The sequence below is a fragment of the Cydia splendana genome, chromosome 12 (genome assembly GCF_910591565.1).
Source record: "Cydia splendana chromosome 12, ilCydSple1.2, whole genome shotgun sequence".
Taxonomy (NCBI): Eukaryota; Metazoa; Arthropoda; class Insecta; order Lepidoptera; family Tortricidae; genus Cydia; species Cydia splendana.
In genome coordinates, this window is record NC_085971.1 from 9,086,815 (window position 1) to 9,107,832 (window position 21,018).

The following is a 21,018-nucleotide window of genomic DNA, read 5'->3' on the forward strand; positions in this document are numbered from 1 at the left end:
ACTACAACACAATACTCACAGTATCCAGTAATTATATCGCGGTAGACCCGTTTGTGTAATTAGTTATGCAAATGTTTTCTTATTTCCTCGCAGTAGTCGTGAAAAGCACTATGTAATGCCTCGGCCGGAAACGCTAAAGATGGACTCGTATTATTTGAGTGCCTCCACTAACGTGTCGGCCCTCAAACTCACTCGTCCATCTTTTAGAGGTTTTCATTCATTAATTTTTTTTACTAAACCGAATATTTAGTTGTTTGAGAAAGCCGCTAGTGCGCTCTCAGATGACTGGTCTAACTATTTTTTATAGCGAATATTCATAAATTATGAATGTATGTCACAGACTACCATAGATGAAGCAAATATCGCGATTTGTATTGAAACCAAGCGTGCCGACTTTTTACCACCTACTGTGACGTCACAGCTGCAATTTAGTGATGGGAAATCCTAACCGATTCAAAGACACCGATGCCCCTCTGCCCCGCTACGATTCAACTGTCTTGCTCATACTCATAAATTTTATATCTGCGGTCTCGCTCGCCCACTCCCCGCTCCCCCGCGAACCACGCCAAAAATCACAAATCGATTGTCATGAATGACATCGATTTTCTGACAGACGAATGATATAAACAGACGAATGATATCTTCCCAATTTTTCCCTTCAATGAAACTGGTATTTTCAAAATCTATGACTGATTCATGTGGAAAACAGAAATAATGAAAGTTTTTTTAACACAATAGAAATTTATAAACATTCTAAACGTATTATCAAACTGCACAACGGGACTTAATCGCGTATTTACGTTTTCGTGTCGTTTGCGTGGTAATCGTGAAAGTTTAAATCAGTATACTAAGCGTATAAACATGTAATCGTATATGTTTAAATTACCCTCGTTTTTAAAGCTGTCGTGTAAAATTAGGACATGTTTTTTTTATCAATAACTACAAAAAAAAAATATAATAGTTAATATCATTCATCTGTCCGATATCGATTTTTAGAAGTTTATTAGAAGCGATCGGTAGAACGAACAACACTACTCGCTAAATTTGACAGACGAATGATAAACGGCCTGTACCACGAAGTCGAAGCGATGCGCGACAGTTTCGCTAGTTCCGATATTCATCGTCTCTTAACTCACAACGTTAGATCAAACGCTCAAAACAAACGCGCGATGTAATGTAAATATAGTTTTGTAACGTTAATCTATAGTTACTTAGGTATATTATTGGAATCACATCTTGGAATACATAAAAAAATGTTTTAAAATGAATTTACGCATAATACCATTTTAAAATTACTTACCCGTGATAGGAAATATGTCCTTGCCCTTGGGTGCTTGCAATTTTTGGGCTGTTGCAGTTAATTATCAAGCAACGAGGCATTTTTAATTTTTTTACGGACTACCGGCTGCAACAACTGGCGCGCGTGGAATGTCAACAGCGACGGCCAACCTCGACGCTTGGTCGGGGTTCGGACACGCGAAGTAGATGCATTTGCGTCATCTATGGTATATTTAAGTCTGTGATGTATGTAGACCAATTTAGTTGAGGAGGTACAAACTTATTTGCATACATGTCGATGTACAGTTGATGTCGATGTATACATATCGCAACACAGTAAACCCGTAAAGTTTAGACTTTACAGCATTGAGGTAAGGTCTTAACTAATAGTTATCATTATAAAGTATATTCGCTATAGTACGTGAAGTTACCTGTATTAAAGGTGGCGCATATGATCTTTTCCCGGTAAGTCTGCTTAGAGAGAGCTGGTGAATTGAGTGGTTCTTGCCAATAGCTCGTACGATACCGGACAGTTCTAATTCCATACCTAAAAAACGACATTACGCATTTTAATGTAAAGTAAATTTTTGTGTCAACCCTTAGGCCGAGCACATGATTGGCGCGACAGTATCTCGCGGCGAGATAGACGACCCGTCTCTTTCTATCTATGTTAATAAAGGAGGACGGCGGTAGTCTATCTCGCCGCGAGATACTCTCGCACCAATCATGTGCTAGCCCGGCTGAAGTGCTAAAATGTCACACGGAAGTGACGTGCGCTCAAAATCAAATCTTATACTAGTTATTTAATTATTACATGGTTACACAATACTACCGCCAGTAACGCCACAGCACAAGAGAATCGAAGTCGTTGGCATAACAATAGGCTGATATGATGATATACTAACTGTTGTCGGACAGGTCGAGCGACTGTAGGCAGCGCACGCCGTGGATGCAGGACTCGAGCACGTGCGCCGCCTGGGACGAGGACAGCACGCCGGAGAGGTTCAGCTTCACGCCCGTCGCGCTCTCGTTGCACGCTAGCCCCAGTAGCAGGCTCCTGGGAACATGAAACAACAATTGGATTTAATATCCGTCCAGATCTGGCAACCTCTTGCAACATCGCATGCGCGGCGCTACATGTATACTAAGGGCCAGTTGCATCAATTCTTAACAGACTGATCACTCAACAGATAACTATGAAAAATCCCATACAATAAAATTTTGCGGACGCTTTAATGGTGACAGACGCTTTGGTGCAACCGACCCTAAGTACAGAATAGGGTATTTGACTACAAGTCAAATCAGTTTCTTTTTTCGAACTGTCAAAACGATTTATTTACATTACCATGGAATCTATATGAAATACTAGCATGTGACGTCACGATCAAATTACCTACTCTTTATAGTTTTATACGGGTTTTAATATAGAAATTGTGTCTAAAAATAACTGCTGTCTACGTTTCTCTATTCATCTTCTGGTGCTTTATTTCATGCATGGTGTAAAATAATTTATTTTAAATACAGTCAAATACCCTATTCACTGTAGTATGCGAAGCAGGCGGTAAACTGGCTGAAAAAAGGCGGCGAGCCCTTGAACCGGTACACCGCTGCCTATGGATTGTGTTCCCAAGGGCTGGGTTGTATAGCCATTAACTTGAGTGCATCAGGCATCATCTTGCAGTAGGAGAAGTCGAGTGTGTTGAGCGCGAGGCAGGCGGTGAAGAACTGGCGGAAGGAAGGCGGCGGGTCCTTGGGCCGCCGCACGGTCGACCACGGGTTGCGACCCACTAGTAGTTCCGAGAGCCGAGCTGCGCACCCACGTAGCAGTGCGCCCCACATCTGTAAAATTAGTTGAAGTTATCATCCTCCTAGAGGTATTCGGCCTTACTTTTTGTACCGTTGAAAGCTTAGCTGCTGCACTCTCAGGTGGCTAACAGGAATCCACACATTGACATAGATATCTAGGGACTGGCCTTACGAGCAATAATAATGAGGCATGGCAGGGGCCAGTACAGCGGTGTGACACCGCTACAACGCGATTGGTTGATGAGTTCGCATCACGCGCGCGATTGGTTGTTGAGTTCGCATTACGCGCGCTATTGGTCGCAACTAGTTGCGTTAGACTGCACGATTGGCTGGAATTCGTGAGTGACACCGCTGAACTAGTACCATTTTTAGTGCCCGTAAGGCCAGGCCTCAGATATATACGTCAATGGATCCACACTATTTTTGTTACACCTTGTATGTATATGGCAGTTTATATACCCAAATATGAACCTGCTGGGAACTATTCGTCACGTTCCGTTTGACGCAACTTCTACTGTATGCTGGACTATTATTTACGATAGAGAGCTGAAGGTTAGCTATCAAATGAATTATTATTTATTATTTATATTTTTCCTTCCATTCACAAGGCTTTGTTGAACTCAACAATGGTTTACATTACAATAGAAATAAAATTCCAATAAGGGCAAAATAATAATAAGGACTACACAATACATTCAACACGATAAACGGGTAAAGTACCATACATTTTGCCAGAATTATATAAACCCTGCATATATATCAATGTAATCGGAGCTTTATGGCCGTAGATAAACAAAAGTAGCAAATACCAGTACTATCAGAGTATAAGTGCTTCAAAATATGAGTCCCATTCCACAGGCAACAACCTACTATTGAAGCATAAGAATAAAGTCACAAAATTAATAATAACATTAATAACCAACCTATCCCAGAAAACAAAAATAAAATATATAAAACTTACGTTTTCTAACGTAGTTTCCGTGTTTGTCAAATTGAGATGAGTCAGTACATTGGGTTGCGCCAGGAAGTTGTATAAATTCTGAAAGAAACCACAATTCAATATTGATATATGTTTGAGCCACAATTTATCGGGGCATTCAATTCAGTTACACGTTTATTTTTAATGGAATTTGTAAATTGTTAGTACTAAGACTAACTTATTGTATAAAATAAGTAATAATTATAAAATTGTATTATCAATTAGTTTATTGTATATTCTCAATTATTACTAAATCAATTATCATTACTATAAGTTTTCAAGTCTTTACAACAGGTGACTTTTTGAACACGAACCTCGAAGCGAATCAAAAGAAGTCTTCTTCTTCTTCGATTTAAATTACGTGAGTGGATATAAATTTCATTAAGTAACTCACGTGAACATCGTCCTTGAGGTTATTGTGCGACAGGTCGAGATGCGACAGCGTGGAGAGATGGCAGGGGTTGTCGTTGAGCATGGCGGCGAGGTGCGACACCGTCTTGCCCGTGAGGCCGCACTGCGACAGCGAGATCTGTCGCAGCCCGTCGGGGTTCATTGCCAGCCCAGATAGAATGCTGATTGCACCTACACAAGACAAAAGGACGTATTAAAAATAAAAAATCTCTTGATACACAGCTCATATCCATATCCCATTAGAGCAGTGGTTCCCAAAGTTCACTGGGCTTAGGAAAACGGTTTTTTAGAAAACATTTTTTGATAAAGTGAATATTTTAGGAAATAATCGCCTCGAAAGAAACAAAATGTACGTGAGGATTTCGGAAATAATCGTTTAGAAAAAAAAAAGGTTTTTCCTTCTAACTTTTGAACCATCTGTCCAAAAAATATGGAAAAAATCATGAAAATAGTGCTTAAAAAACTCAATCAAATAAAATTAAAACAAACTTGATCAGTTAAGCCGTTTATGAGTTATCGCTAAAAGTCTTCCCTTCTTATTTTAATTAAAAGCCTGGCAACCCTTATTTGTGACCGGATTTTCGCAGGCAACCCTATGCCATTGTATTTGCATTAAAATTACCATCATTTTGATGTATAATTCAAGCGTCAGACAGATGAGTGCAATAATCGATATAAAATCACCTCTTTAAACACGGCAACCACATAATAGTGACCGGAAAAAGATAGGCAACCTAGTTGATTTATGTTGTACAAGTTGTATACTTTCCATTGAAACTTATTTATTTTCTTTCATATTTTCATAGTTTCATCCGTCAGACAGATTGGTGAAGGTCGACCATATCATATATGTATTATGTGGGATCTCCTACTATTATGAATATCGTTAGACGTCACCTGGTATTGGTCTCCCCCAAAAGAAAAGCCTGGTAATGTATGTATGTATAAACTCTTTATTGTACAAAACACAAATTTATGGCACAGGATACAAAGGCGAACTTATCCCTTTAAGGGATTTCTTCCAGTTAACCTTTGAGTAGATGAGAATTGGTGAAGAACGGTAGACAAATATAGCACTGTGTACAATAGGCTAGAGGAAAGTCAATAAAATTATAAAAGAGGGCAAAAATGAATAATATAAGATAAAAATTAGAAGTAATAATATAACAAATATATAGAATACCTACGTTAAATATAATAAATATATAATATCTATAGTCACGAACAAGTTAATTATGGTCCGATAGCCATAGCTTTTTAACTGCCCCTTAAGCGGCGCGGTAATGTTATATTTAAATTAAATACAGGATTACCCTTATTACTATGCTGCCAGAGAGACCTGTATAGAACTAACTAGACACGTTTCGCTGCCCTAAAAATTGTTCGCCGCACGCCAGCTCAGGCGTTGTGGCGCAATGACGCCTCTCCGTACCCTATCTGGTCGCCATACAAGCCAGGGAACCTCGTATTCTCAGCCTCAGACATGAGGGATCAACTACTGGTCTTTCTGGTTCTATTGCACCCATACGTAATTACCATACAAGCAGCGTACAACATGTGACATTTCAATTATACTCTGCTTGACGGTAAACACTCACCTTTATCTTCAATATGATTCTGCGAGAAATCTATAGTATGCATCGCCGGGCGACGCCGCGCCCGAACGAGTGCGTGCCCTAATCTCGCCGCATGGTCGTGTCGCAACGCCGCCGCGCGCCAGCTCAGGCGCTGCGGCGCGGGCGACGCGCAGCGAACGACGCGGGACAACGCCTCCCATGCCTCGCCGCCGACGCGGACGCCGTCGCCGCACACGCCAGTGAACCATGTATTGTGTTGTAACGCGATCAGCAGTGGGATCATATCTCTGGAATAGGCATGGTATTTTTAGGCTGTGTTCACCCGATGAGCGAAATAGGAAACAAAACGATAACGTAAATGGATGAGCATGGTTTAATAATAATGTAATAGATAGTTTAATAATTAAATGATGTAGTTTTACATATTTAATTACACAAACGGGTCTACCGCGATATAATTCGAGGCGGCGGGCGGGATTTCGCGGTAGACCCGTTTGTGTAATTAAATATGTGTACAAAACGCGAGAGTTTAAAGTGTTATGATGTAGTTTTATTTATTTATTTATTTATATTTTGGAGATCCAACAGCTATCTGTACAGAATATCCCAAGTTAATAAAGGCTACAAATATAATGACATTAATGACCACCAAAAAATACTTTGGTACCCTAAATAAAAAAATCATGCTTACCAAAAAAACTTACTGAACAACAAAAAAATAAGGCCTAAAATTACAAAAGTACCACCGTTTTAATTACGACTGCACTTCAAATTGTATTCAAATACCAAATATATTGAATGATCACCAATAATCATTAATGATCACCAAATGTTGAAGACCAAATTAATGCGATATTTTCACCTAAATAAACCACTATGATTACCAAAAAATGTATACATATTACCAAATAAAGTAAAATGATGCCACAATTACTAGCCCCTCCCGCTCAACCCCCCGTACCCCGCACCGCATACCTACCTAACCTAGAACCTACTTTTCTAATAGCATACTGAAATGCTACTAGAAAAGTAGGTTAGGTTAGGTTTGAACTGCTATTGGTTCAGTGGGTTAGGTTAGCACTGCGACTCTTACAGAAACGAAATGTTACTAGAAAAGTACGTTAGGTTAGGTTTGAACTGCGACCTTTACAGAAAGAAAATGCTTCTATAAAAGTGGGTTAGGTTAGGTAAGAACTGCGATCCTCACAAAACCGAACTGCTATCAGATAAGTGGGTTAGGTTAGCTTAGAACTGCGACCCTTACAGAAAGGAAATGCTACTAAAAAGTGGGTTAGGTTAGGTTTGAACTGCGACTGTTACAGAAATAAAATGCTACTAGAAAAAGGTGACGAAGTGGATTAATTAATTTAATAGGATAACGATATATGAAATATTTGCACATTTTTAATTAAAATGTGGTTACAATTTTGGTGGTCATTTACTATTTTTGGGTTTACAATGATTATTTTGGAGTCATTTGCTTTAATAGGATAGCAAGATTTAAAAATTTGGTTATAATTTTACATTAAAATGGAATTCTAATTTTGGTGATCATTTACTATTTTTGGGTTTACAATGATTATTTTGGTGTCATTTTCTTTAATAGGATAGCAAGATGTAAAATTTGGTTATCATTTCACATTAAAATGGGGTTTGAAATTTGGTAATCATTTACTATTTTTGGGTTAATAATGATTAGTTTGGTGTCATTTCCTTTACTAGGATAGTAAAATGTAATAAAATTGGTAATCATTTTACATTAAAATGGTGTTATAATTTTGGTGATCATTTATTGTTTTAGGGTGGTAAAATATATTTTTTTGGTATTAAATTTTACTAAATCTGGTGATCAGTTAAATAGCAGCCGTTATTAAATATCAATATATTACCAAATTGCGTATAAAAACGCTTAGGCGATATTTTCCTGTACGCGGTCGCCAAACGGGAAACTTTCTGCTCCAATAACTATCATTCTACGAAAGATACCACAATAACTGGATAATGGCAATAATTACGATTTCAACGTTTAATGAATTTTTACGTGGACTGTTTTTACCACAGTAAAAAGTCGAGTGTTACAATCGATTAATCAAAACAACAATGCAACACTGTCGAGAGCCATTGTTCAGTCATGAGCGGAAATACCTAAACGGGTCAAGTTCATAATCCCTACTAATATTTTAAATGCGTAAAAGTAACAGTCTGTCTGGTTGTCTGTTGCCTCTTCACGCTTAACCCGTCGAACGAACATCATACAACAAATTGATACAAAGCAATTTGACCCATATTGATCTGTACGTCACGTCTGATACCGAGTCACTACGACCCAAATTGAGTTAGCATCACACGTGTAATACTAAAGGGGATGAAATTTGGTATGGAGATAGTTTGACGGCCAGGGAAAAACAGGATAGTTCTTCTCAATCATCATCATTCCACGCAGACGAAATCACAGGCAGAAGATTATTATCTATATGCGCCTATAAAAAAAATCAGGTACCCAGCTCATAGATGTATAGGCCTCTTTCAAGCTTAACACATGACCAAATAGTGACAACGATAGCACCATTTTACCTGAAAACAACGACATTACATTACCTTTGATCTAAATGGTCGAAGTCCTTCAGATGTAGCATTCTAATATCGTGCGCCAAGTAGATGGTGTCAATGTCCCACGCTACCTCGGCCCTAAAAAATAAACATAATTTTAAAAACAAATCGCAATTCCATAGTTCCATCCAAAAATCAGAACCTATAAAAAGGTAGGTATTTATTTGAACTATATTTAATTAGGAAATAAGATCTAAATTGGTCTAGCAGAAGAAAATAAGCTATATAATCTACGATCTATGATGCGAGCGCAATAAGCGCTGATGGCCTAGCGGTATTGGCGAGCGAGTTTCAATCCGGAGGTCGCGGGTTCAAACTAGGGCTCGCGGTAGCGTCCGGGTTTCGTGTACTCGTCTCCGGGGCCCCGTTCTCGTGTTACACGAAACCGGATTTGTGGCCCGTTCGGAACGGGTAATTAGAATCCGTGTAATTAAGATCCATGTACCCGTGTTACCCGTGTGTCCGGATCCACGGATACAAGGGTCCGGCCCGTTCTTGACGTATAGTGACGATCGGACGTGTTCTTTATAAGAGCGAAGAATGAAAAGTTTATAACGAACAATAACACATTACCAATAACAAGCAATACGAAAAAAAGACAGAACAACAACAACTAGATCCGGAGCCGAACGCACTACACGGACACGGACTTTGACGGGTTCGTGTAGTTCGGACGCTTAGCACCGCCGGGGCTAAGAGCACGGACGCACGGGTTGGCGTGTAGCACGGATATCGGGAGCCCTAGTTCAAACTCCGGCTCGTACCAATCAGTTTTTCGGCACTTACGTACGAAATATCATTTGGTATTTACCAGTCGATTTTCGTTGAAGGAGAACATCATGAGGAAACCAGACTGATCCCTAAGTTTACCCTCTGGGTTGGATCAGGGCAAAAACTAGTGTCTAAGTCAATTCTTGGGCTTGTTGCCAAGCGGACCCCCGGCAAAAAGCCGGGATAACGCCAGGAAGATTATGATGAACCTATGAGCTATTAGGCGCCTTTGCTCGTTGGTAAGTGGTGTTCCTGTTGAGAATCCTCGAAACGGATGGAAATATGTAGAACGAAATTCAACCTAATTTACGTTAGTGATCAGCTTGAAAAATTGATCGATTTAGACTATTATATGTACCACCATTAAATTATACAGTTGAATAGACTGATAAGTGCCTTAGCACGAACTTACCTAAACGGAGTTTGGCAAAGATCACACATAGCTGCATATTGGTTAGAGAAATCCCCGCAAGTAGAATGTTTCCTAGTGCCGCTTACTTGTTGTAGTTGAAACGGTAAATTGACCTGTAAATAAATCATACTTTAAGCAACTGCCTCTTAAAACTTACATTGTATTGTATTCAACCTCAAAAATTGTAGGTTTAAAAATTATCAATTAGAATTATTATAATTTAATGTTAACAAAATGGTCCCTAAAAACCTTACTTCATATATTATTTTAATTGTTAAAAGTGTTCACGACTTCACATTTCTAGTTTAAAATTTACTATTAAAAAAATTGCCAAATATACATATGTAACTAACTAACTTAACTAACTTTCTGATTCCGTCTGACACAATTAACAAGTTGAAATTGGCTTAATTACGCATGAGTGTACATTGTAAATGGCGAAGTCAACGGACCTTTTGTTGCCGATTAATAAAACAAATTAAGGTAATGCGTTCTAGACCGTTTGCGATGTAGACTAATTGCGATTTAGGCAAAACAACACACTAGTCATTTTGCGTTCTAGACCATCTGCGGATAACCCTTATTTTAAGAGTAAAAATAGACAGTAATTGTTTTTATTTTACCTTGCATATTATATCCTCTATGGGTACATTTGGATATAAGTCGTCAAATGCAGCAACAAGTGCATGCATAACATTTATAACACCTTCTGATTGCTTTTCTTCGCCTGGTAAAGAAAACATATAAATACATATTCGAAGTACAAAAAGTGCAAGTTGAAAAATGGATCTCGTAATTATTTGTAAAAATTTGATAAGTACATTAAAAATCTTATTAAATGCTGACGAAATAATAATTTCATTTCACTACAGTCAGCATTAAATAGATACTGACGGCCACAGTGGCCAAATATATTGAAACACTTCCTTATTTCTCCTGGTAATAAAGGCACGGTAAAATATATTTGGCCAACTATACAAAGCTATGCCGCACACAAACCACAAACTGACAATGTGTTAGTTAATTGACTATAAACACGCAAAAAAGAAACAATGCAGAATCTTCACAAGGAAAAACATCACATTACTCGGTTTGGTGTCAGTGTCAGCGGCTGCTTAGCATACAATAGTAGCAATTAGTCACTTACCAATGAGAATAGACACCGGTTTGTGTTCATGAATGAGTGTTATGGACAAGTGATTTGCCTTTTTACTTTCAATTGCCTCTATTTCCATCAAGTGAAATCCATTGTCAACCTAAAAAAAATATTTATAAATATGAAATAAAAAAAATAATTATGTCTCCAAAATATCTCACAAGCTTCCTCAATTAGATTGATAGATAAGTCTAATTGAGATTTTTATCTTTTATTGCGCTTCCACAAGTGCAGGTTAGTCCGCTTATTAGAGTTGTAAATGTTGCTTCAATTATTTATGACATGCAAATAATACTTGTGAATTCTTACCCTAGTTGGAACTTTGGCTGTTGTTATAAAGATTCTATAAGATGTCACAACCTGAAAACATATCACAGAATGACTAGTTATCTATTTAAACGCTTATCTATTATGTCATTTTTGTAATCATAGATAATAACATACCTACAGCTACTGTCTAGCCTAGCTGTAACATATTTCCTGTTTTATATTTTTTTCTGTTAATAATATGATTAAGTTCTTTATATGGCTTACTTTGAATTAAACTTTTAACCTTTTATATGTGTGTGGTGGTCAAAAATCATGGGTTTAAACCTCAGTTGTACTGTATAGAGCAGAAAAAATTGTTCTCAAAAAAAATTCAAAAAGATGACTAAACATTTGGTCAGGATCAGGATCCATATCATACACAGAGGTGAAAAGATGTGTGAAGTTAAAACATAAAAACTAGAAAAATCATCAACAGACATAGGAATCCGCGGGGCAAATTGTGAATTAAGACTTTATGATTGTGCATTTATGGTACTAATTACAACAAAATTTAGGCTGTTTTATAACGACTAGGCAATTAAAAACTATTTTTTAACTATTTTGTTGTAATTAGTACCATAAGTGCACAAACATTAAGTCTTAATTCACAATTTGCCCCGCGGATTCCTATGTCTGATCATCAACTATTATTTGAATTCCATTTCAACTGTGTGTTATTAAAATTAAAATAATTTTAAAGTCCATTACAAAGATAAATAAAAACTACAATAAGTTTACATATTACAATCTTTTAAAGTGTTTACATAAACAAAACGTCCATGTATCTTATCTAACACAACAATAACAAGCATCTAAACCACCAAAGCATCAATGAAATCAATTAGAGTTAACATACAGAGGATAATTCAGGCTACCTATTTTATATTGGGCTCACAATGACCACTTGCCTGTGGGTGTGTGTCCACAGGGACTGCTACACAGCCAGGCAATATGTATGACACACCTCAGTGACTCACACTTGTTAAGAATTTATTATCAATGAATGTGAAGACAAAAGATTAAAAGCTTACACTCAAGTTGGTATATAGTTAGTTCTATTATTTTTTTGCTGAATATTTACTGCTGCTGTTGGCTGTTTACAAAGCTATTAAAAATTAGGTTATTCAGCTACACACACACAAAATTGATGTTATTTACAATAAGAGGAGAGACAATAATTTTCATCAAAATCCCAGATATTTATTTACAATTAGTCTTTTGAATAGTTGTTTGTTGTTTTTACTCACCAATACTTTGTTATCAACTTTGTCACCTCTCGATTCCATGCGAACAAGGGATTTGTAAAGTATTTTAACATTTTTACCCAGTACATTACTGATGCTGTCTGCAATGTTAGAATTAAAAAAAATATTATCCTTAAAAGAATCACCACTGCGGAAATCATATTACGTATACTTTATTATAGAATAAATAAATCTAAGATATTTGGTTGTTTAACAACCCTTATTAATATCGAAAAATAATACGCACCGCTTAATTCTGTGGATATTTGAGATTTTGTTGACATTTTTTTTATTTTCTTCAATGTCATTACATCAATAAAATGTAATTATTTTCAATACACAGAGCATCCATACTTATCACAGTACTTTTATAAAAAAACCTAAGTGTTAAAATCCTAATTATTTAGTAAAAATAGGGAAATCATAAGGCATTTCGATAGAATAATGGAAATCTGACTATACACCCAAAATCACTCACAACACACACACCTCGGCTCAATACGTACGCACACAGATTAAATTTAAAAAATCAAAATCCTGCACAGAGAAGAAATAAAATCCTAGAAAAGAACATACATTTAAATTACTGTACACGATCGGACCATATCATAAAGATTCACTTCGTAGTTCATATTCGCGTTGTATTCAACTAAGTTTGCTCGTGTAAAAACACTTTAACATAACCGTAGACAAAACAAAAACTTTTTAATAGAGAACGTCTGTTGTCTATTCCTCTATTGTCAGTAGACAATCAAGACATAGACTATACAAATCTGTCAAATACAAGCAAAATATCTTCATCGGTGGATGAGTGTATGTATAAATACAACAAATGTGAACTAAAGTTAATGTGTAAAATCAATTCAGTCTGTTAACCGTTTATAATTTCATTTTATAATACAAAAAGAGAATCCAAAAACTAGTAGTAATCGACTGTACAAATGAACAAAAATTACGAACGCTGTACCCATTGTAATCGTCGCAAATGGCTAACGACGGGATGTCTTCGAAAATGGCTAAAACCAATGGAATGCAAACATTTACAACGAACTATCGATACCAAAAGAGATTACACTAATGCTGACATAGTTCATTGTGTATTTTTACCCGAACGAAAACCTCAGATGAACCCTAGTAAGTTCGTAAAGTTTTGGAAAAACAAACTGTTTATTTCTGGCAGTGTGAGATCGCTCCAAAGATATTTCAGCAATAAAACCAATGATGAGGATCACATATGCAACATTACAAAGAACAAATATAGTGAACCCTCAACGTCATTAGTAAAGGGTCCAGTGTCAATTATTGATAGTGACGATAAGAAAGTCGTTGAATATAATAAACAAGTAATGAAATGTCAACATTCAGATGGTCACTCAGTCCTTAGAGGACACCATCAACATGCGTCACTTGAAACATGTGCCATATACTGTCAGCTGTCCAAGTGAGTATATCAGTATACATAGTTTTATCTATCTGTTCAGCCCATATCCTCCCACTGCCGAGTGCATAGTTTCAATAGAAATATAGTACAAAATCTTTACTGTTTGGGAACAAAAAAATCTATTGCATAACTTAATCTCTTTCCAGGCATGGATGGTATTGGGGTGGTATATCATCAAGTGAGGCAGAGGAGCTGTTAGCAGGTCAACACGATAATGTGTTTCTGGTGCGAGACTCATATGACTCCCGTCATATTCTCTGTGTATCCTTTCGCTGTGTGGGCCGCACTCTCCATGCTAGACTCCGACATGCAAATGGACTATTCTCATTGAACAATGAAACATTTGTGCCAGCAAATAGGATATCGGAGCATTGTTCTGCTGTAGATGTGAAATCTAACCTTTTTGAAATGCCAGTGAAGCTAGCAAGGCCATTGAACAGGTAATTGAGCATCTATTATATTTAATTCTTATATTTGTTAAGTAGTTCTTAGTTCTCTTTAACATAATGAGTGTTTCAGCAATAATTTGCTATTTTGTTTCTTATAATTTCATTTTGGTTAGTTTTTTAGGATTTTGTACCGCTGTCCATCTGTTTCTCTGTCATCAGACTGTATTTCAAAAACCGTGATAGCTAGGCAGTTGCAATTTTCACAGATGATGTATTTCTGTTGCCGCTATAACAACAAATACTAAAAAAAGAATAAAATTAATATTTAACACATTCATTGCCACTCAGCCAAACAAAACGTCAGTGCCAGGCCACAACAATTTCTTCATATAAAGCAGTAGTACCAGGAACCCGACTATCGGGTCGTCAGGCCTGGGAACGAAATCATAAAATACCCGATAGTCGGGTTTTTGTTATGTGGGGCTCCCATACAACAAACGTGATTTTTTTGCCGTTGTTTGCGTAATAGTACGGAACCCTTCGTGCGCGAGTCGGATTCGCACTTGGCCGGTTTTTATTTATAGATTTAATTTTATGCTAATGCTGCTTTACTTAATCAAATCTTGGTAGTAAAATCATACATACTTTTATTTTCCAGTTTTTTTTAAATTAAACCTCACTGGTTTTCAAAGTTATAAACATGCACTTTTTTTATTCCAGATTTGCAAGACTTGACTCACTTCAAATGATCTGCAGATTTGTGATACGGCAAACTGTCTCAGCGAATATATGGAGCAAATTACCACTCCCGCCTAATTTGATCTCTTATGTGTCTAGAGGCAGTGACTACATAGTCATTTCATAGCTTAGACAAAGCAATTATTGTGCCTTCAATTGTTCAATGTACCAATATTGTAAGCCTACTCGTACTATATCAAAATGTAAAAAGTATTTATACATTTTTATACAAAAACATATTATATTTTAATATTCATGTAATTGTGTATTGTTACGTATGAACTTGTTATGCATGTGGTGTATTATTTAGGTTTTCAAGATCATGACAAAATGCAGAAAGATTTCGAAAATAACTATATTGTTCTAAGTCAAGTAAATTAACAATACTGCAGTCAAGAAAATTACTATGTACCCAATCTTCAGTTGAAAGTGGCCATGTTTTCTTATATAATATAATCTCCGAATTACTTCAGTGGATTTATTCCCAAAACATTTTTAGCCTGAAAAAAAAAGGCAACATTAGTATTACACACAATGACTTTATACTGTCTGATAACTCTAAAAATGATGGACTCATACTCATAGGTGATTTTCGGAATTACTCAAATAGGTACCATTCATAGTTTAGCATTCAATAAATAATAAGGATAAGAAATAATATCAAGGATAGAAAGTGCAGACAGAAGGCAGGTAGTTTACTATTCATAAGTGTAATTTAAATGTGCCTTTAGTAAAAAGCCTTACGGTAACAAAAGCAGCGCTTAGCGTTTGTGGTGTGGCTGAAACTGGGTTCAAACTGAGTGCAGTTTGCAAAAGCTCTGCGTCTCTGATGCGTGACGTGATGAAACTCTTCGTCGCTGTGTTGTTCGGGCTGCTGTCTGTGAGGTAGAATAGTTCTGACGCTTTGTAGATTCCAGCCAGACCCACACGACGAATATACCAATTAAACTGAAAATAATAGTTACGTGTATATATTACGCTAATTCTATTGACCTATAGCTTATAATCTTTATAATATTAACATAAATCTAACCCTGGGCCTATAAAGCGACTATGAGCCCGCGGCCCGCCGCGCTGGGACATATCTACTAATATAAGTACAGTCAGCAGCAGAAGTTGCTAAACTGGCAAGGTGTTCAAAATTACCTTGACACGCTCTTTCTCTTAAAAATAAAGTCGCGTCAAGATCATTTTGAACACCTGGCCCGCTTAGCAACTTCTGCTGCTGACTGTACCACAAGTTAAAAGTAGCTGCTATGGATATACTTACGTCTACGCTCCGGTCGCCTGAATGGTAGCAGATATCATCAACTAAAGAAAGTAAAGTCGCTAAACAGTTAGGAACATTGTTTGGAAGGGCTTGGATGGCCATTGCTTTCGGCCATGTACTTCTGCAACATAATTTAATAAAATTATAGTGAATAAATATCAATAATAAAATAATAGGCAGGTCCACACATACGAGCTGCCTCGCGAGGAAATTGCCGTGCGGTGTAGCTCGGTCTGTGACGTCTGTGGATGTGCCTCAGGGGCATTGCCTCGGGCGAGGCACGTTTCCACCGACTGAGCTGCTTCACGAGGCGGCTCGTTCTGTGTGGACCCGCCTAAGGCCGCTTGTAGACGTCCGTTATTTTCGCCGGAAACCGGACTGTGTTATGCGACTACGTCTAGTTTTGTGTGTTGCTACCGACAGCTACACCCAAGAAAACAAGACATCGTCGCCGAACCCGGACAATTGTCCGGCGAAAATAACGGACGTCTACAGGCGGCCTAATGGTTGATGTTACCAGAGACTAGGTAAAAAATATAGACTTCCTCTCGTCCAAAGCAATGTCTACGAAAGGGCCGCATTACTTGCATTAGATTAGGGCTTGTGCACAAATCACGCGAGGTTCGATAGGGGGGGTGGGGGTCGCGAAAAAATCACGACAGATCACGTTGGGGGAGGGGGAGGTACAAGGAGACCTCACGTGTATTTTTCTACAGTAAACGAAACTAAGAAAAAATATCTACCACATGAGAAGATACTTTTTCTCGGTTTCGTTAAACATAAATCTTCACTCCGCACTTCAAAATAGCGAGTCTATTTTACGAAATTTTGGAGCGCGTGGCCTTAATCGGTCGGATAGAAAAATTAAAAAAAAAATACACGTGAGGATAACGGGGACGGAGGGGTCAAAAAGTAGCCGAAAACACCTCGCGTGATTTGTGCACAACCCCTTACGTACGTCACTTCTTAGTGTTTTATTTTATATCCTTTTACATACCAGGGATGTAACGGATGTGGTTTTATCGGAACCGAAAACGGAAACAGATGTTTTCAATTTAGTTTAACGGAACCGAAAACGGAAACGGAACCGGAACCAGAATCGGAGCCTGACTTTTAACGATGTAGTCGTTTTCCCCTTTCTAGAATAAACCTTCAGACAAAGTTTACACTTAGCCGTGTCCCCACTAGCTTCATCAAAATAGTTCCAAATCGAACTTGATTTCGGCTTCATTGTGCGTTTTACACACTAACATTCACCACACACTACACACAGTCAGTAGTCAGTACACAACAGAACACATACGATTTTAATTTTAATAACACGAATAAAACAAAGTATACAATCAAACAACAAATTAGCGTAGTACGTGGCAAGCGGGTCGATGAGCGAATGACTGGTATGAACCTGTTTGTTTTTGATGTACGCCGCTGCCGCGCGAAGCATTGACATCCGTTATAACTTCCGTTTCAAACATAACGGAACCGGAACAGAAACGGATGTGTAATACCAAACGGAAGTTCCGCCTTAACGGAAACGGAACCGGAGCTCCGTAACATCCCTGTTACATACATAGTTAGAACCTCAGCTGGATCTCAGAATTAGGATAACAACTTACTTGTAGGGTTCAATCATAAGAAGCCTTGTCATGATCGCATTCTCTATAAATTTTGCGGGTACTTTTGACTCCTTTACTTGATCTTTGGGCCACTGAAATCAACAAGAAATTTTAAGTCCAATATTTGCAGAGTGTGATCATATCCCATATAAAAAAGTGTCTTTAGTTACTTACATTCTTCATTTGATCAACGAGACTATCATTGCACTTAACGTTGAAATAGTGGATCAAGTCACCCCCTCCATTAGGAAAGAGCCCGTGGGCCACACCGGGGTAACCAGCCGCTTCGGCACCAGCGCTCAACGATTCTACGGACCAACCATTCTTGGAAACAAATTCTAGAGCCTTCTCCAAAATTCGAGTCTTAACACTTTCTTCATACTGATTTTCCTCATGCTCAGTTGTCACTGTTGTTGCTGGGGCTTTAATTTCTTTCTCAGCAGTCTGACTGTAGTATCTTATTTGTCTTTGGGTGTTTTGTAAAGGAACTGTTGCAAGTGGTAATACGAACTTACGACCATTCCTTATGGCTGTTGACAAAATGAATCTTCGTTTAAAAACCAGTTTGAATTCATACATGCTACTGCTAAGGTTAGGTGCAGAATAGATTTTAACAAGTAAACAACATTAAACATTCAAATATAGTAGTTATTTATTTCAAAAATACTCTTACAAAGCAATATATTTATATGTTGACAGTGATACATTCAGATAAACGTGCCACAAGACCATCCATTAAATGGAAACAATTCAGCGCAGAATTTATTATTTCAATTTTTTGTGCATCAGGTATGCTATCCAATGGATTTCCTCCCACATTGATAGAAATTTTAGTTTCTACAAGATCTGTACCCTCTTTGACATCCTTCAGTTTAACTTCATAGTGTGCTTTAGATAAATTTAATGCATTCCTCAAAGTACTTAGATAGTCTGACTCTATGTATGCGTAACACTCTTTGATTCCAGTAACATTTGCTTTGTCTCTTAAAACTAAATACCTTAGGAAGTTTAATACTGATATTATTTGATCACTCAGTTCCATCAGATCTGATTGTGCTCCATGGGGCATATGACACACTTTTTTTATCAAGTCCATCATTTGAGGGTAAGTGAAACATGCTGGCATTTTAGTATCCTTAAATGCATCATCTATAGCATTCTTCAACAGGGTTATGGCATAACCAATCATTCCTGAATGATTAGAAGTTGAAATGATGTATTTGATCAACATGCATCTTCCCCCATATTCAAAACAGTTAATGTGGTTACGGATGGTATTCACTGCAGGTTTTCTAAGACTGTCATATGATGCGAATATAGCTACATTTATCATTGCCTTGCATAAATTGAAGTGAACTGCGGCTGATAATAAAGTGTGAGAAGCATTTGTAGATAATCTCTTCACTAGAGTGTTACATAAGGTCAATCCTTTGGACTGTGGGCCATATTCAGGGCAATTCAGTAAATAAATGACACATAGCATTCCAGTATGCACAATGTATTCTCTAGCATAAACTTGTGGTATAGCATTGTCAGGCAAATCAAATTGTGAAGATAGGACAACATAGTATAAGCCTGAAAGTGTAAGCATATTCAGTTTGTCTTTATGATCATAAGGTGGCTTTTCTACATCACTTTCAGATGATTTCAACTTGGAATTGGTTTTGTTACAAATTGCAACATATTCAAGAAACTTGAGTATGTTTTTCTCTAAAGAACAGATATCTTTCACAATTGTAGTGCAGCATAGTCTGGCTTCACTTTGTTCATTGTTTTCAATGTCCAAATCCAGATAGATCAAAGGTTTGCCAAGGAGGCTAATTAAAAATGCAGCTATTATCTGTTTGGTTCTAACATTAGATTCAGGTGCTTTTAATTCTTCAATAAAGGGTTGATAAAATGGAGGTATCAAAGAGTAAACTCGAATTATTCTCCTGATGTTAGGGTCACACTCAGCCAGTAAGCGTGCCTTGCCCTCCAGCGGAAATTCAGGTGTGGGAATATTTTCCATATAGGTACTTATTGAATTTAAGCTCCATTCCAGGGATCTTCCTCTTTTAGCTGACAGTTTCTTCAGAAGCTGTTGCAGTGGAGTAAGCACTATTCCAAACTGAGCATCATTCTTAGCCACTTCCACTTGTTCTATAAACTCCAGTAGTGCTTCTTCTGGTGTTGCTTTCTGGACAATAATAGCCAGCAGTTCTTCACAAGTGCTGTAAAGTGAAGGCTTGATAACTATAGTCTCATCCTGTATCTTGCTAACAGCTACCGAGATCATATCCCAACAATTATCCTTGAAACTTCTCGCATATTTTTCTTCATTATGAACACTGAGAACTTCTTTATACTTTCCTGAATCTAATAATTTAGACACTAAGTCCACAAGATCTACAGTATCACTCATTGCGACCGTTGATATGTAGCCGGATCAACCAAATAATGCCGTCAATGATTTCTGAAATAGATCAAATTGTATTCTAAAGGAAAAAAAACCTTGTTGACGCAGATATTAGCGTGTGTGTTATGAAAAAACAATTGCTACTTACAACGAAAGATGCACGGTAACTTGCTCATACTGAAGTGTTGCAATACCAAGATAATACACTGCTGCAATGATGTTAGTAATGAATTACTCTTCTATCTATTGAGTTTGTAGACTAGTATGTTACAACTGAAATTATAATAAGCCAAAAATTTCACGCAATTTCACGATGCGTTAAACGAAGAGCGTGCTGACCAAAGAGTATAATAATTAATAATATACGTTTGGTGCTGACACTGCTGACAGTGACATGAGATGAGAAATTTGGAAATTACGTTTCGTTACATCGTTAAAATATTTTCACTCCAGGGGTTTCATAAAGTTGATATTATTTGAATAGTTCTGCAGACATTAAAATTATAAAAATATTATACCAATAAAGCTCGCTTAATTTTTAAACACAGCTAAAATTAGTCAATATTAATCCGAGTACTTCTATCCAATGGTCATTTGTTTCTGTTGCGAGAAA

The 21,018-nt window shown here is 37.3% G+C and overlaps 3 protein-coding genes across 4 annotated transcripts in view; 1 reads left to right on the forward strand and 2 right to left on the reverse strand.

Annotated features, from left to right (window-relative positions):
- The window catches only part of LOC134795422 (F-actin-uncapping protein LRRC16A), a 45,475-nt gene extending 32,386 nt beyond the window's left edge, over positions 1 to 13,089 (reverse strand). The window contains exons 1-13 of the mRNA XM_063767261.1: positions 12,801 to 13,089; positions 12,557 to 12,654; positions 11,310 to 11,360; positions 10,992 to 11,100; positions 10,468 to 10,571; positions 9,845 to 9,957; positions 8,650 to 8,739; positions 6,073 to 6,338; positions 4,458 to 4,645; positions 4,046 to 4,123; positions 2,933 to 3,117; positions 2,184 to 2,335; positions 1,710 to 1,825 (exon numbers count right to left, since the gene is read on the reverse strand). Coding sequence (XP_063623331.1) covers positions 1,710 to 1,825; positions 2,184 to 2,335; positions 2,933 to 3,117; positions 4,046 to 4,123; positions 4,458 to 4,645; positions 6,073 to 6,338; positions 8,650 to 8,739; positions 9,845 to 9,957; positions 10,468 to 10,571; positions 10,992 to 11,100; positions 11,310 to 11,360; positions 12,557 to 12,654; positions 12,801 to 12,861 — 1,611 coding nt within the window. The 5' untranslated portion in view covers positions 12,862 to 13,089. The remainder of the gene's footprint in view (positions 1 to 1,709; positions 1,826 to 2,183; positions 2,336 to 2,932; positions 3,118 to 4,045; positions 4,124 to 4,457; positions 4,646 to 6,072; positions 6,339 to 8,649; positions 8,740 to 9,844; positions 9,958 to 10,467; positions 10,572 to 10,991; positions 11,101 to 11,309; positions 11,361 to 12,556; positions 12,655 to 12,800) is intronic.
- Positions 13,090 to 13,339: 250 nt separating this feature from the next.
- On the forward strand, positions 13,340 to 15,588 carry LOC134795428 (uncharacterized). Its single transcript, XM_063767267.1, has 3 exons — positions 13,340 to 13,994; positions 14,141 to 14,434; positions 15,104 to 15,588. Exons 1-3 carry the CDS (start codon positions 13,495 to 13,497, stop codon positions 15,246 to 15,248), a joined length of 939 nt encoding a protein of 312 aa, XP_063623337.1. The 5' UTR covers positions 13,340 to 13,494; the 3' UTR covers positions 15,249 to 15,588.
- On the reverse strand, positions 15,461 to 20,738 carry LOC134795426 (ubiquinone biosynthesis protein COQ9, mitochondrial-like). 2 transcript variants are annotated; one of them, XM_063767264.1, is made up of 7 exons: positions 20,554 to 20,693; positions 19,817 to 20,462; positions 18,182 to 18,537; positions 18,008 to 18,099; positions 16,392 to 16,512; positions 15,866 to 16,069; positions 15,461 to 15,621 (listed from the first exon to the last, which is right to left on the reverse strand). In XM_063767264.1, the coding sequence occupies exons 2-7, from the start codon at positions 20,409 to 20,411 to the stop codon at positions 15,586 to 15,588; spliced, it is 1,404 nt and encodes a 467-aa protein (XP_063623334.1). In that variant the 5' UTR covers positions 20,412 to 20,462; positions 20,554 to 20,693; the 3' UTR covers positions 15,461 to 15,585. The 2 variants fall into 2 exon arrangements, with proteins under 2 accessions (XP_063623334.1, XP_063623333.1); XM_063767263.1 differs by lacking the exons at positions 15,461 to 15,621; positions 15,866 to 16,069; positions 16,392 to 16,512; positions 18,008 to 18,099; positions 18,182 to 18,537 and having other exon boundaries at positions 18,635 to 20,462; positions 20,554 to 20,738.
- Positions 20,739 to 21,018: the final 280 nt, after the last annotated feature.